The sequence below is a fragment of the Carcharodon carcharias genome, chromosome 1 (genome assembly GCF_017639515.1).
Source record: "Carcharodon carcharias isolate sCarCar2 chromosome 1, sCarCar2.pri, whole genome shotgun sequence".
NCBI classification, from domain to species: domain Eukaryota; kingdom Metazoa; phylum Chordata; class Chondrichthyes; order Lamniformes; family Lamnidae; genus Carcharodon; species Carcharodon carcharias.
Window position 1 is genome coordinate 180,535,852 of NC_054467.1, and position 16,570 is coordinate 180,552,421.

The window sequence follows — 16,570 nt, forward strand, 5'->3', positions numbered from 1 at the left end:
ACAGAAAGTTGCCCATATCCTATGTTTGGAGTTTGAAAATTGTGAATGAAGGAGGGCCACACTTCAGTCTGAAGGTAATCAAAAACATGTGCAAGATTTTGATAATGAAGCTACTGAAGTAGTGACAGAAATGGGCATGTTCCAGAAGGGGAAATAATCAGTAATGGAAAAGATGTGGGGTTTAAAGCTTGGTTTCCAAGTTGAAGAGTTTTCACATAGCCTTAAAAACAAAAAAACTGCGGATGCTGGAAATCCAAAACAAAAACAGAATTACCTGGAAGAACTCAGCAGGTCTGGCAGCATCGGCGGAGAAGAAAAGAGTTGACGTTTCGAGTCCTCATGACCCTTCGACAGAACTTGAGTTCGAGTCCAAGAAAGAGTTGAAATATAAGCTGGTTTAAGGTGTGTGTGTGTGTGGGGTGGGGGGGGGGGGGTGGTGCGTGCGGGGGAGGTGGAGGTGGAGAGAGAGAGAGAGAAGTGGAGGGGGTTGGTGTGGTTGTAGGGACAAACAAGCAGTGATAGAAGCAGATCATCAAAAGATGTCACCAACAAAAGAACACATAGGTGTTAAAGTTGGTGATATTATCTAAACGAATGTGCTAATTAAGAATGGATGGTAGGGCACTCAAGGTATAGCTCTAGTGGGGGTGGGGAGAGCATAAAAGATTTAAAAATATTTAAAAATAATGGAAATAGGTGGGAAAAGAAAAATCTATATAATTTATTGGAAAAAAACAAAAGGAAGGGGGAAACAGAAAGGGGGTGGGGATGGAGGAGGGAGCTCAAGACCTAAAGTTGTTGAATTCAATATTCAGTCCGGAAGGCTGTAAAGTGCCTAGTCGGAAGATGAGGTGTTGTTCCTCCAGTTTGCGTTGGGCTTCACTGGAACAATGCAGCAAGCCAAGGACAAACATGTGGGCAAGAGAGCAGGGTGGAGTGTTAAAATGGCAAGCGACAGGGAGGTTTGGGTCATTCTTGCGGAAGAATGACCTAAAGAATGACCCAAACCTCCCTGTCGCTTGCCATTTTAACACTCCACCCTGCTCTCTTGCCCACATGTTTGTCCTTGGCTTGCTGCATTGTTCCAGTGAAGCCCAACGCAAACTGGAGGAACAACACCTCATCTTCCGACTAGGCACTTTACAGCCTTCCGGACTGAATATTGAATTCAACAACTTTAGGTCTTGAGCTCCCTCCTCCATCCCCACCCCCTTTCTGTTTCCCCCTTCCTTTTGTTTTTTTCCAATAAATTATATAGATTTTTCTTTTCCCACCTATTTCCATTATTTTTAAATATTTTTAAATCTTTTATGCTCTCCCCACCCCCACTAGAGCTATACCTTGAGTGCCCTACCATCCATTCTTAATTAGCACATTCGTTTAGATAATATCACCAACTTTAACACCTATGTGTTCTTTTGTTCTATTGTTGGTGACATCTTTTGATGATCTGCTTCTATCACTGCTTGTTTGTCCCTACAACCACACCAACCCCCTCCACTTCTCTCTCTCTCTCTCTTCACCCCCCCCCCCCCCCGGCCCTCCCACCCCACACACACACACACACACACACACACACCTTAAACCAGCTTATATTTCAACTCTTTCTTGGACTCGAACTCAAGTTCTGTCGAAGGGTCATGAGGACTCGAAACGTCAACTCTTTTCTTCTCCGCCGATGCTGCCAGACCTGCTGAATTTTTCCAGGTAATTCTGTTTTTGTTTCACATAGCCTTGTTCAACCTGAACAAGTAATGGGTAATGGAGTTAGAATCAACAACAATTATACAGTACAAGAGTATGTTGGCAGAACACTGAAGCATACTGGCTTAAGTGTGGATTTTTCCCTGGTAGTATATTGATACCACTGCACTAAAGAAACCTAGCAACAGCTTTGTATATTACTTCCCCTGCCTTAAAATTAATATTTTGCTTTTCTACTTTTCAGTTCTAAGGGGACTCGCTATCTGGGTACCCTTGACTACTGTAGTATACCCTTGCTGGAAGCAGAATACCTATGAGCATAGAACCAGTATCAACTTTTATTGACTTGAGTGCATTCTGATCAATATTCTCACTTTTTTTGGACTCTAATCTGGAATTTCTTATGGGCTTGCTCTGACATATAAGAACAGTATCCTGGTGCAAGAGGATGACAATAGTAGTAGCAGACTTGTGCTCTTCTTTGAATATTACAATTGCAGTAGGGATATTCCATTTATGTGATGTTAATAAACCAAATGTATTTCTCAAACTACAATAATAAGCATGGCAGATGAGAGGTTCTTGAGTATTTAAAGGCAACCCAGAATAGCATCAAACGATAAATGAGTACAGTAGCTTTGCAGTTGGGGTACATGTGTTGAGGGATGAGTATTTGTTTCTTTTCCCCTATTACCATATACTGTGCAATCTGTTATGTAAACAGGAGTTAGCTTTTTGTTTTTCTACTGATCAGGGACAATGATGTGAAGCTTGCTAATACTGATTTATTTATTATAACTCAATTAACTGCCACTGATATTAATCACTGACTCCACCAATGGTGATGTGTGGGTCACATTTCCATTTGTCTCTGTCCTGCACAAATTACCATCAGTGTAAATGCCCAAGTTGAACTACAGATTCTGCATGGGTTCAAGTGATTCTGAGCCAGCCTTGATGTTTGTCAATCTGAAAGAGAAACTTTATTGAGATACCTGCAGACCTCCCCTCTCAAAGTTCTATTTGATTGGGTGACATGCTCAGATAGTTGACCGTGGGTTTGAAGAGATTTGTGGTCATACGTAACTCACTGTTGTATTAGTTGATATTCAGAGACTCAGCATTTTGTGAGCCTAAAGCAAATTTTACTGACATTATGATAATGGTTGCAAACTACTGGATTAATATTTACATTCAAATTGAAATAACCTTTCCTATGTTTTATCTGTCATTATCACCAGTACAGCTTAGAAGCACAGGGTTTAATGGCTGCTTATCTCTACAAGGTCACTTTTCAATCAGGTTTGAAAGCACAATTTCCCTAGTCTTTGAAAGAAAGTGTCTGGAAATACTCTAGAGTGTACGTGGAGGTGTGGCAAGTTCCTGGATTTGCCAGAGTGTTGTTTCAACGTCATGGGGAAGGCAGGGTAGTAGGTGACCCTTCCCCACAACGGCTGCAACAGGTATGGGGGATACAGTTACAGTACATCAGGGTCTGCAGCACAAGAGGGAGATGGAGGAGGGGCTGCAGAGAGGGCAAGCTCTTTGCAATGACCTCTACATTAGCCTCCAAGGTTCCATGCAGAACCAGGAACTGATCAAGTGACAGGCCTCTACTCACATTAAGATATGTTGAATATAGATAACATGCTTTAGGGTGACACTGAATGAATGAATTACATGTTCAATTGCAGCAAAGCAATAATCAATATTGGTAATAGAATACTGCACAGTACATCCAAAATGGTAGAGTACAAATGACAGCAAGTCCTGCTTGAACTTTTTGGTGCTCTAGTCAGATTACGATTGTATCCAGATTTTACTAACATGACACATGGTAAATATTTAAATTCTGAGGACAGTGCAAAGACGATCCACAAGTCTTATCCCCAGCAGCATAACCTTTGCCAATGTCTGTAGAGGACTCCCATTTGTTCAGAGCTTGCTGTCTCTGCAGCCCCTCCTCCATCTCCCTCTTGTACTGCAGACCCTGATGCACTGCAACTGCATCCCCCATCCCTCTTGCAGCCTGTATGGGGGAAGGTCACCTACTACTCTGCCATTCCTATGATGATGAAACAACACTCTGGAAAATCCAGGAACTTACACAACACCCCCAGGTATGCTCCAGAATATTTCCAGACACTTTGCAATGGAAAAGGTTTTTTAAAAAAAATTACCTTCACTTTGTGTGCCTGGCCCTTGAGATACGATTGCAGGGCCACCCTGCAGTAGAATGCCTGTTGTTTGCCAGGTGATCTACAAAGACACAGCTTCACCTGTGTTGTTCAAATTTGGAATCCTAACACCATGCCAGGATAGCATCAATTTGAAGTCTTCCAGCTCAGACTGGGGACAACCTTGTCTGTGCTCTTACAGGATACCATGCAGGGAGTGCCTAGTGGCACAAGGAACCCCACAAAATGCAGCTATATACAAGCAAGTTTTGTGTCCATTATATTCTCAGCATTACCAAATAATAGGTTTTCTAACCTGTGCTGTGGAGTTATGCTCAGCTGATGGTGATTATTTTAAATCTGTGTTTTCAAGCAGATATTGAATGATTTAATAGCAATTATATAATGTGAAAGCTGTAATTCGCTACACCTGTTGAAAGCAGATGGTGAATGACACTGATTTTTTACATAAACTATATGCAATTAGCTGTTAAGCAAGTATGTATTATTTTGCTTAAGTTTATTTTTATATATTTTTACAAAGCATTCAGATCAACAGGTCTACGATGATGTTTATGCCCCACACAAACCTCCTCCCAATCATAATCTAACTCCCAACATATTTTTCCATTCCTTTTTCTTGCTTTTGTAACTATCTACAATGTTGTCACAAAGATTTTAGCAAACCATGAAAGTGGATGTCAAATTTTCATAGTATGTTGGTCTGAACCACCAAGCAGTACTGTGTGTGTGTGTGTGTGTGTGTGTGTGTGTGTGTGTGTGTGTGTGTGTGTGTGTGTGTGTGTGTGTGTGTGTATATATATATATATATAAAATTTTTTTTTTGCTCTTGCAAACCTGAGTTGCGTTTATTTTGAGCCATTGAATTTTAACATGAAATACTGGTGGTTACATGCCTGGTGTTGTTTAAGAGAAAACTTGCATGATAAATTAATTAAAATCCAATACTTTCCTTCATTATAGAGAAGGCCTTGGATGGATAAGCGAGGTCTACAAATGTTTCTTCGACTTTCGTCTATTGTGTGTGGTGTGAGGAATGCTACCACTTCTTCTATTCTTGGAACTAATAATGGATATATTAGTACTGTTAGGAGCATTTTTGGTCATGATCAGGGGTATTATTATTTGCATTGTAGATATAATTAATTGTATTTTAGATATAAGTATATAGTATATACTTTTTTTAATGTTATGAACAATTACAACATAGTCGTTAATGAGCTACCCAACTTGGGCCTGTTAATTCTTGAACCAGTTGGATTTTTATGATCCAGCAGCTTATTGGTGTCAGCTTTGTTTTTAACTTTCAAATCTTTAAAACTGATTTTAAATTCTTAAACTGTGCTGCAATTTGGACTTGTGTTCTTTGGATCATTAGACCCGTCAGGATAACTGGTCCAATAATGACCACTACATGACTGTATCCATTCTGTGCAAATTGAAAATGGAAATAACGGTTGATGATTGTTCTTGAACAATTTTGACTTACACTTCAGTTCAATCATTTATTTATCTCTCTAGTTGTTGGCTCTATGATTGTAGGCCTGGAATTTCTGCTACCTTGCTGATGAGAGTCATTGAGATCGATTTTGGTAAAATTCATATTGAGATGAACGCTTCAACTTTCTCTTAAAATTTAAGAAGAACCCAGTAGTGCTTGATGGTGTGAATTGGATTAGAATTCTATATCCCTACCCAGCTCCTAGCACAGAAGTGCAATAAAAAAATAAACACGTAAGCATGCATGTCACCTTGTAATGCTTGCAGCAACTGAAAAGAGGACTGTTTTTAAAAAAGAAAATGCTGGCCATTCGAGCAACAGTTCAAACGCAGTCCTGGAATGTCTACCAACAATCACAAAAGGCCCACTATTTTCTGGTGACAAAGTTACGTCATCACTTTTTTGTGATTTTCATCAGTGTTTTCTTTTTTTGGAAGGTTATGCTGAGCATGCAGTGGTATTTGAGCTTGTTGCGATTTAAGCTGCAGGTATATTGATCTAATATATTACAGGGAAAATCTGAAATACAAAAAAACGCATTTTCCACATTGGCAGATTTGAGATGGTATGTGTTCTTAGAGTCATGTCCCAAAAGACATTTGATTTGACTTTTGGAGTGAGCTGTGATTCAACCATTGAAATTAAAAATATTGGTTTGAAGTGGTTATCCAAAAGTTAATTTAATCACAGGGAATTTCAGTATAGGGATAAATTATTTCACAATAACATGAATTGTAATGTTGGAAATACGATTTTGACTTTTGCAGTACAAGGATTACTAGTTCAAGGTTTACTAGTTCAAAGAGGATCAGGTGAATGTTAATCCCATTCCCAACAGCCATGAAATGCTGGACTGAAACAGCAGAGGACCTCCATCCATGTGCACAAGTTGTCAACATTCCCATGGTTGCAGAATTCCACGGATTTGCATACATGCTAGAAAGCTTTGAGGCATTTTGGGATAACTTGAACAAAAAACACTTTTATGTAAAAAAAACAATCTGACTTTGCAGAGTTGGGGAAATATTGATATGCATGAATAAATTTGAGTGAATTAAATCTCATTTTGAATATTGGTATAATCTCAGTACTTTGTGATCATAGAATGGTTACAGCACAAAAGGAGGCCATTCTGCCTGCTGTGTTCATGCTAGTTCTGCAAGAGCAGCTCAGTTAATTCCACTCCCCTGCAATTTTTTTTCCCCCTTGGATAATTATCTAATTTTCTTATGAAAGCCATTATTGATTCTGCCTGTATCACTTTCTCAGGCAGAGTATTCCAAATCGTAACCTTTTTTTTTTTAACTCCTTGTGTCCTCTTTAGTTCTTTTGCAAATCACCTTAAACCAGTTTTCTCTGTGGTGAAAGTCAGATGGTGGCGTTCCCATGCATCTGCTATCCTTATCCTTCAAAGTGGTAGAGGTAATTGGTTTGGAAAGTGCTGTCAAATTTGTGTACATATAACCCCGAGTGTCTCTGTTCCGGCCCTCCTTGCACATTTTATTTTATGTTGCCTCTTATTCTTCCTACCAAAATGAGTCATTTCACAATTCCCTGCATTTAAATCTCAACTTAAGTGTCTGCCCATTCCACCAACCTGTCTGTGTCCTCTTGGAGTCTCACTATCCTCCTCACGGTTTACAATACATCCAAATTTTGTCATCTGCAATTTATGAAATTGTATTCTGTATACCCAAGTCTAGATCATTAATATATATAGGAAAAAAAAGTGGTTCCACTATTAACTGCTGGGGAACCCCACTCTATACCAACCTCCGGTCCAAAAAAACACTGTTTGCCACTACAGTACTGTTTCCTTTTACTCAGCCAGCTTCATACCTATGCTGCCAATATCCCTTTAATTCCATGAGCTCTAACTTTGAGGATGACCCTGTTGTCATGTGGCACTTTAACAAGTGCCTTTTGTGCACATCACACAACTGCATTACCCTCAACAACCCTCTGTACTTCATGAGAAAGCTCAAATAAGTTAGTTAAACACTCTTTGCCTTTAACATGTCTTGACTTTCCTTTATTAATCCACACTTGTTCAAAAAAAAAAGGTACAAGGATAAAACCAGCAAGTAAGGGTCAATCAGTTTAACTTGCGATGAGAAATCTTTTAGAAACAATAATCCAGGGCAAATTAAAATGTCAATTGGATAAGAGTGTAACATTTGCAATTAGTATTATCAACCTGACATCTGTCATACACACTCTTCTTCTGTTTCATAGCCACTAGCTCTCTTTTGTGTGCACACACACTCTTGCTTAACTTGTCCTATCTTTACTGCTTGTGGGAATATACCTTGACTGTACCTGAACCATCTCTTTAAAGGCAGCCAATTGTTCCATTACAGTTTTGCCTTCAAATTTGTGATTCCAAATTAACCAGGCAAGATCTGTTTTCTGTCCATTGAAATTGTCCCCCTCCCAGTTAACTATTTTTACTCTGGGTTACTCCTTGCCCTTTTCCAGAGTGAAACTAAGTCATATGATATTGTGATCCCTGTCCTTTAAATGTTCCTCTGCTGACACTTGATTCACTTGACACATCACATTTCCCAGAACCAGATCCAGCAATGCCTCCTCCCTCATTGGGCCAAAATGTACTGATCAAGAAAATTGTTCAGAACACTCTAACTTTTTGCCCTCTATGCCCTCCCTTTACACTATTATTCTCCCAGTATATATTTTGATAATTGAAGTCCCCCATTATAGCTACTCTATAGTTTTTGCACCAGTCTGTAATTTCCTTGCACGTTTGTTCCTTTATCTTTTTCCCACTAGTTGAAGGCCTATAGAATATACTCTTTAGTGTAATAGTACCTCTTTCTTTCTTAGCTCTAACAAAATAGATGTTGTGAATTAAGAAAATATTTAAAACTTGCTCTCTTTCATTAAAGCTGCGATATCTTATAATTAAACAATGTGTGCCATATGGCAGTAAAGTACTCCCTTTAATCTCATCCCTGACACAGAGCAAAGCTCAGAGCAAAGATCAACATGTGTTTATTTTGAGATTCCTGTCACAAAATGTCAAATTATGTTGAAAAATACATTTTAAAGCAAGCTATCTTCTTTTGGCCCTAAAAGGTCCCACATCCAGTTATGTTAAAGTGCACTACAATTCAACTTAAAAAAAAAATCAGTTATGTTAATTGGATGGCACAGTGATTAAGTGCTGCTGCCTCACAGCTCCAGGGGCCTGGGTTCAATTCTGACTTCTGGTCTGTGTGGAGTTGCATGTTTTCACGCCCCCCCCTCAAACTTCCCTCATTTCCACTGAGCGCTCCAGGTGTTCCTTCCATCGTCCAAAGATGTGCTGGTTAGGTGGATTGACTACCATTAAATTGCCCCTTAATGTGTCTGTGTGAGAGTGTGCGCCCTGAGATGGACTGTATCCTGTCCTGGGTGTACCCTCGTGCCCATTGTCTGTGGGGATAGACTCCAGACTCCCCACGACCCTGAATTGGATAAAAGTGGTTCTGGAAAACAAATGACTTATTTTAATTAAGGCACACACACTAACTTAAGTTTATTTAAACTATTACAGAAAGGACACAAACACCTATTTAAAAATAGAAGTAAGGTATATTGCAAACCAGTTTCATTAAATTGGATAAATGCTTTATTTTATTTTCCCTCCTTTCCTTTGTTCCATTGTTTCTCAAAGGACCAGCTTGACATCACGTGAACGTTAAATGTGTATGTGGACTAATTTGAGCTGTGGACCATACTGTATGTCTACAATATGCTTTGAAAGATGCATTTGCAGTAGTAAGCATCCTGTTTTTTTGTTTGTATCCTCCCTTTTTTTTAAATATGCTCTGTAGGAAGGCAGCATCCTGATTGAAATGGGAAATACACCATAGTGGCAGTTCAGAGCAAGAAAATTATCCTGGGACTCAAGTTTTCACATCTGCTTCTGGGTGGATTGAGAACATGCTTAGGTTTTGCAAATGTATCCATTCAAAAAATTTTAGAAAAAATTAAAAAATAGGTGGGAGGGTACAGACTGGAATTGTAGGATCTGTATCCTGAGGCCAATTTGGCATTGCAGGCAATAATTGTTTCTCAATAACATGTGATGTGCGAATGTTATTGGCTGTTGCAGCTTTGGAAATCTCAGGCTTGCCACATTTCACAAAATAGGGCAACTATGAGTCACTATGGGCCATCAGCAGAATTGCCTTCCACCACAATCTGCAACCTTATGGTCTGGCATATTCCTCATTCCATCATCACCGTGAACGCAGGCCAAAATTAGCTTCATGAAGAGGTTAGAGGAGTGTGCCAGGACCAGTAGCAGGCCCACCTGAAAATGAGGATCCAAGCTTTTAAAACAACAATTCAGGACTACATACATGCAAGCTAAATGGCAGAGGCAGCATGCTTTACACAGACCTAAGCATTCCCACAATAGATCAGGTCAAAGATTTAGAATACCTGCCACATATAGGCATAAAATGCAGTGGCCAATTTACTAACAGGAGGAGGAGGAGGCTCCATTAGAGATGCCAGTCTTCAGCCAATTTGATTCATTTTATATGATATGAAGAAATAGCTGAGTGCATTGTACATTGCAAAGGCTGTTGCTCCTGACAACATCCTGTTTGTAGTGCTGAAGTGTGTTCCGGAACTGGCCGTGTCTCTAGATGAGCTGTTCCAATGCAGCCAGATCACAGCCATCTACCCAACAGTGTGGAAGATTGTTCGAGTATGTCCTGGCCATTCAAGACGGGACCAATTCAACTTGGTCAATTACCATCCTATTGGCATTCCATGATCCATTCCTCCGCTTTTACTTCATGTTTCTAAAGTTTTCCAGTATGAAATTTAACATTTATCTATAAAGTTGTTAATCTTGAGTTTGCAATTCTTTTTAATATGAAGGCAGCAGCCACACTGGTTGTGATGCTGATAGTTTCACCATTGGCTATCATACTATTAGCTTCATGGTCACAACAAATCTGAATGCATACAGAATTCCCCATCATACCTCTGTAGTATTCTCTCAGAAATATATTGAAAATACAAGCCAGAAGTATTCAGCCCAACTGGTTATGATTGGTGATTATTTGCCACCTGAATAATAATCTGATCCCAAGTGACTGCTTAGTTCCCATATCCCTCTAATTCCTGATAACACCTAACTTGCTCTAAAATGTTGATGCAAATTCTGCATAACTCTCAACTGTGAAGTACATTCCACAATGTGTCAACTCTCTGTAAAGTGATTTTCTATTCTCTGCCTAAATATATTGCATTTAATGTTATATTTCTTTATTCCCTCAATTACAATCTGTTTCCATCTATTCTAGCCCATCCCCTCAAAACCTACATCATATCACCCCATAATTTTCCATGTTCTAATGATAGTAGCCTTACTTTTTCAAATCTTTCTTCACTTTTGTATTTATTGTGGCTAACGTTTTGGTGAATCTCCACAGTAGCCATTCTATATTCTAAACTATATGCTGGATTTAAGTTATGTACATAATATTTTATAAACATTCACCATTACATGTCATCTTTTTGAAGTTGAAGTATTTAATTACCTTTTTTATGGTATCATCTACTTGAGGTATTATTACTAAGATCTTGAGCTGTTAAGTTGATTTGCTCTTGCACGTCTCCAACTATCAAAAAATATTTGTCAAAAATGTAGTATCTTAAAGGGCAGTACAAATCCAATGGCAGTAAATATATTTACCCAGTCTTATTTATATTTCCTTTCTGCTTTCTTTGGTTCTCCTCCAATTTATTTTGTTCTGCTTCCTTTTAAAATGCCGTCAGAAATTTGGGCACCTCTCCCTATGGCTTTCAAATCATTAACCTACAAATTGAATAGAAGTAGTTGCAGAATGGAAATTATGAATGAGCATCACTCATTTCCAATCGCGATGAAAAGCTGTCCTCAACTACTATTTTCTCAGTAGCCAGTTTTTTAATCTGGTTTGCTATCCTTCTCCTAATGCCCCATCTTTTAATATTATCCAGTAATCTCCTGTGTGGTATCTCACCAAAGACTTTGTGTTAAACACCATCTTCATCTTCCTTTCTGCCCCTGAGGATGCCAAGGTGGCTCAGCTGAAAATTATGCAGGAACATGAGAAGAAGGGAACAGGAGTAGGGCATTCAGCTTCAGAACTCTTTGCCATTCAGTCAGATCATGACACCTGTTGTGGTGTCATATCTCTTGCTAGCCTTACCTAACTGTTGAAGAGTCTTACGTTAACTGTGTTCCTCTCCGCAGATGCTGTCAGACCTGCTGAGTTTTTCCAGGTATTTTTGTTTTTGTTAAGAACTAGAGATAGTTTAAGTTTTTTTTTCATTTGGGGTGTTAGGAATGAGTTTTAGCTTTAAGTTTAAGTTTAATTTGTATTTCTGTATTGCTGTTAAGAAAAGGGGAAACTTGAATTTCATTTTAAAAGTTGCCTGCAAGCCTGTGGGTTTATTTGTATACTTGCATTTTTAATGAGGTTTTATGACTCTTGAAGTAGAAAATTGGGCTGTTGCCTAGCAACAAGGTGCCCACAGACACAGGGAGAAACACAACAGCTCAGTTGAAGCCAAGAGAAGCTGGACACAAGCAGAGGGAACTGCAGAGAGCAGATTTCACAAAAGAACCGAAAGATCCCAAAGCCAAGGAGTGGGACAGGAGGGGGCCCTAGAAGACCTTCTAGTCAAAAGGTAAAAAAACAGCACCTTTTGCAGATCCATGTTCAAGTGAAGTTAAGAATGAGGAGCTGATGGAGGCTCCAAGCTTAAAGGTAGAAAGCTGCAGGGCACAGACTTAAAGTGAAATAGGCTTGCAAGAAGCCAGAAGATTGGAGGAGAGAACCTAAGGTTGGTGATTCCTCACTATGGGCATGTGAAGCAGTGGTGTTGGCACAGTAAAGTATCTTAGGGAAAATGTGCATGGAAGGCAAAGCTTGAATGCACACGGTGATCCAGGGGAGAGGAACATCAGAAGATGTGTGAGAGAAAGCGTCGTTTGGGAGAAGACTCCAAAGCAAGTTCTTTGAGAGTGAAAGACTGCAGTGAGACTGGTTGGCTCACTGTGTGATGAGCATCTGTTTGGAGTGGTATCTGTCACGGTTTCAGAATGTGGTGTGCCTGATCACAGGTTGATTATTGGTTTACATGGACTGTGTACTTACTGTGAACATGAGTATAAGATAGCTTTTGTAACTTGTGCTATTCTTACAAATCTGTATATATCTGTAAAGGTATGGTTGTGGGTGAGGGAGTAATGTAAGGTAGTTCATCTTTTCTTGTTTAATAAATGTTTTGTTTTAAGTTCGTCAGCTGACTCCTGTGACTCTGTTCAGTAGCTGTCCTCCACATTTCTAAACAAAAAATAAAAGTTCGGATCTATCAAGCCGGGTTCCACCCTGAGATCTGGTTTGTCCAATAGTAACATTAGCTGGAATCATAACACTAACACACTTTTTATTGATTGCAGTCCTAAAAATTTCAGTTGACACCAGTATCCACAGCCTTTTTGAGGAGAGAGAGCTCCAGATTGATGTAGCAAAATTGATGCCTCATTTCACTGCTGGTCAGCTCTAATTTTAAGACTATGCCCCTTTGACTCAGATTCCATCATGGCAACATAGGACCAGGAGTCGTACATTCATCTCTTTGAACCTGTTCTGCCATTAAATTTAGATCATAGGTGAGTCCTAACACCATATACCTTGCTTGGTACTGCATTCCTTAATACCTGTGACTAATAAAAACCTAACAATCTTAGTGTTGAAATCTTCAATTCGCCTAGCCTGTACAGCCTTTTGGGGGAAGAGTTCCAGATGTTCATTACCCTTTTTAGTGAAGAAGTGTATCCTGGCTACACTGGTTGTCAGGAAACAAACCCCCACCCCCTCCACCCACCAGGTCAGCTGTCACTTTGTTTTGCTTTCAAAGTGCTGACCCTTGTTCTGCTATCTACCTGGAGTACTGTGCACAGTTTTGGTCCCCTTACTTGAGGAAGGACGTAGTTGCATTGGAGGCGGTTCAGAGGAGGTTCACTAGATTGATTCCAGAGATGCGGGGCTTGCCTTATGAGGAGAGATTGAGCAATTTAGGCCTATACTCGCTAGAGTTTAGAAGGATGAGAGGAGATCTAATCGAGGTATATAAGATGCGAAAGGCGATAGACAAAGTAGACGTGGAGTGGATGTTTCCCCTTGTGGGGCGTTCTAGAATGAGTTGCCATAGTTTTAGGCTAAGGGCTGGTAGATTTAAATCGGAGATGAGGAGGAATTACTTTTTTCAAAGGATCGTGAATCTGTGGAATTCACTACCTCAGATTGCAGTGAATGCCGGGACGGTGAATAAATTTAAGGAGGAGATAGACAGATTTTTAATTAGTAATGGGTTGAAGGGTTATGGGGACAGGGCGGGAAATTGGAGTTGAGGCCGAAATGAGATCAGCCATGATCGTATTGAATGGTGAGGCAGGTTCAAGGGGGCTGAATTGCCTACTCCTGCTCCTAGCTCTTATGTTTTTATCTTTTCTTTATGCCTCTATCAGCACCTTCTTTACTCTTTACCACTACCATTAACACTCTCTTGTGCCCATGACATCTTTGTTAATCTCTCTTTAGCTGTCACCCATCCCTGACCTTCTATCTCATCCCACCTGCTCCACCCTCTCTTGAACAGTATAAAACCCATCACATTTCTGCCTCTTTAGCCCTGCAGCAGTCATACGGATTGGAAACGTTAACTCGGTTTCTCTTTCCGGAGATACTGCCAGACCTGCTGCGTTTTTTCAGCATTTTCTGTTTTTATTTCGCCTTCCCAGCATCCGCAGTACTTTGCTTTCAATACGGGTGAATAGCCTGTTTCTAATTTTAAGGTTGAATCTATGCTTCCTTCCTGAGCTTCTGTAGTGAAAACCTGAAGCACTCTAGGTGGGGTTTGACCAAAGCAGTGTACAACTGTGCTGGGAGAAAGGGGAAAAATAGATAGTCAGCCTGCTCATGATCATATTGCTACTGTGTTTCCTGTGTTACAAGGGTAACTGCAGCCAATTTCAAAAGTACTTTTGAAATGTAAAGCGCACTGAGATAGCCAATGGCTGGGAGAGGCGCTATACAAATAAAAGACTGATAACTGACATCCCACGTTGCTGTGTACCACTGAGTGGCTTTCTCAAGCACTTACAGAAGGGAATTTCCATCAATGTTAATGAAACCGGAGCCGTAGACAGGCCCCGCCCCCGGCCGAGGCGGTCCGGCCGCCGCCGGTTTCCGCGAGAGGCGGCACTTGCGTCTGGGGATATGGGCCAGTGTTTGGAGCTGTCAGCCGCCGTGTGCCGGATCGGCGTTTACTCGGTAGGAGCGGGCCCACGTTATGCGCCGGTGTTGATTTGATCGGGATGGTGGTCAGGGCCCGGAGATGGATCATTGCCGAGCGGGGATACCCCGAGTCTGTGGGTCGGAGTGGCCGCCGCCAGTGTAGGCCCCCGAATACGGGTTTACCAGCCGGGATTCAGCTTTCACTTGTGTTAAACACAAGGACACACATTCAAATCCAGCCCCTATTCCCGTCCCCCCCACTTCTCTCTCTTCCCCCGGCTCCACGCCTGCCCTCCTTCCCCTCTCTCTCTCTTGCCTGCCCTCCTTCCCCTCTCTCTCTCTTGCCTGCCCTCCTTCCCCTCTCTCTCTCTCTTGCCTGCCCTCCCTCCCCTCTCTCTCTTGCCTGCCCTCCTTCCCCCTCTCTCTCTCTTGCCTGCCCTCCTTCCCCTCTCTCTCTTGCCTGCCCTCCTTCCCCTCTCTCTCTCTTGCCTGCCTTCCTTCCCCTCTCTCTCTCTTGCCTGCCCTCCTTCCCCTCTCTCTCGTGCCTGCCCTCCCTCCCCTCTCTCTCTCTTGCCTGCCTTCCTTCCCCTCTCTCTCTCTTGCCTGCCCTCCTTCCCCTCTCTCTCTCGTGCCTGCCCTCCCTCCCCTCTCCCTCTCTTGCCTGCCCTCCCTCCCCTCTCCCTCTCTTGCCTGCCCTCCCTCCCCTCTCCCTCTCTTGCCTGCCCTCCTTCCCCTCTCTCTCTCTCTTGCCTGCCCTCCTTCCCCTCTCTCTCTCTTGCCTGCCCTCCTTCCCCTGTCTCTCTCTTGTCTGCCCTCCCTCCCATCTCTCTCTCTTGCCTGCCCTCCCTCCCATCTCTCTCTCTTGCCTGCCCTCCCTCCCCTCTCTCTTGCCTGCCCTCCCTCCCCTCTCTCTTGCCTGCCCTCCCTCCCCTCTCTCTTGCCTGCCCTCCCTCCCCTCTCCCTCTCTTGCCTGCCCTCCCTCCCCTCTCCCTCTCTTGCCTGCCCTCCTTCCCCTCTCTCTCTCGTGCCTGCCCTCCCTCCCCTCTCTCTCTCGTGCCTGCCCTCCCTCCCCTCTCTCTCTCTCTTGCCTGCCCTCCTTCCCCTCTCTCTCTCTTGCCTGCCCTCCTTCCCCTCTCTCTTTCTTGCCTGCCCTCCTTCCCCTCTCTCTCTCGTGCCTGCCCTCCCTCCCCTCTCTCTTGCCTGCCCTCCCTCCCCTCTCCCTCTCTTGCCTGCCCTCCTTCCCCTCTCTCTCTCTTGCCTGCCCTCCTTCCCCTCTCTCTCTCTTGCCTGCCCTCCTTCCCCTCTCTCTCTCTTGCCTGCCCTCCTTCCCCTCTCTCTCTCTTGTCTGCCCTCCCTCCCATCTCTCTCTCTTGCCTGCCCTCCCTCCCATCTCTCTCTCTTGCCTGCCCTCCCTCCCATCTCTCTCTCTTGCCTGCCCTCCCTCCCCTCTCTCTCTCTTGCCTGCCCTCCCTCCCCTCTCTCTCTCTTGCCTGCCCTCCCTCCCCTCTCTCTCTCTTGCCTGCCCTCCCTCCCCTCTCTCTCTCTTGCCTGCCCTCCCTCCCCTCTCTCTCTCTTGCCTGCCCTCCCTCCCCTCTCTCTCTCTCTTGCCTGCCCTCCCTCCCCTCTCTCTCTCTCTTGCCTGCCCTCCCTCCCCTCTCTCTCTCTCTTGCCTGCCCTCCCTCCCCTCTCTCTCTCTCTTGCCTGCCCTCCCTCCCCCCTCTCTCTCTCTTGCCTGCCCTCCTTCCCCTCTCTCTCTCTTGCCTGCCCTCCTTCCCCTCTCTCTCTCTTGCCTGCCCTCCTTCCCCTCTCTCTCTCTTGCCTGCCCTCCTTCCCCTCTCTCTCTCTTGCCTGCCCTC

At 42.7% G+C, this 16,570-nt stretch overlaps 1 protein-coding gene across 5 annotated transcripts in view; it reads left to right on the top strand.

The window, feature by feature from the left end:
* The window catches only part of LOC121278163 (ADP-ribosylation factor-like protein 15), a 313,198-nt gene that overhangs the window by 14,173 nt on the left and 282,455 nt on the right, over window positions 1-16,570 (top strand). For 4 of the 5 annotated variants that reach the window (XR_005943066.1, XR_005943067.1, XM_041188302.1 and 1 more), the window contains exon 1: window positions 14,640-14,750. The exons of the other annotated variant lie outside the window; for it this stretch is intronic. Coding sequence is in view for 2 of the 4 variants with exons in the window: in XM_041188302.1 (XP_041044236.1) it covers window positions 14,697-14,750 (54 nt within the window). In the remaining 2 variants the exon portion in view is untranslated. Of the gene's footprint in view, window positions 1-14,639; window positions 14,751-16,570 lie in introns of those variants that run through there. 5 annotated transcript variants of the gene reach the window in all.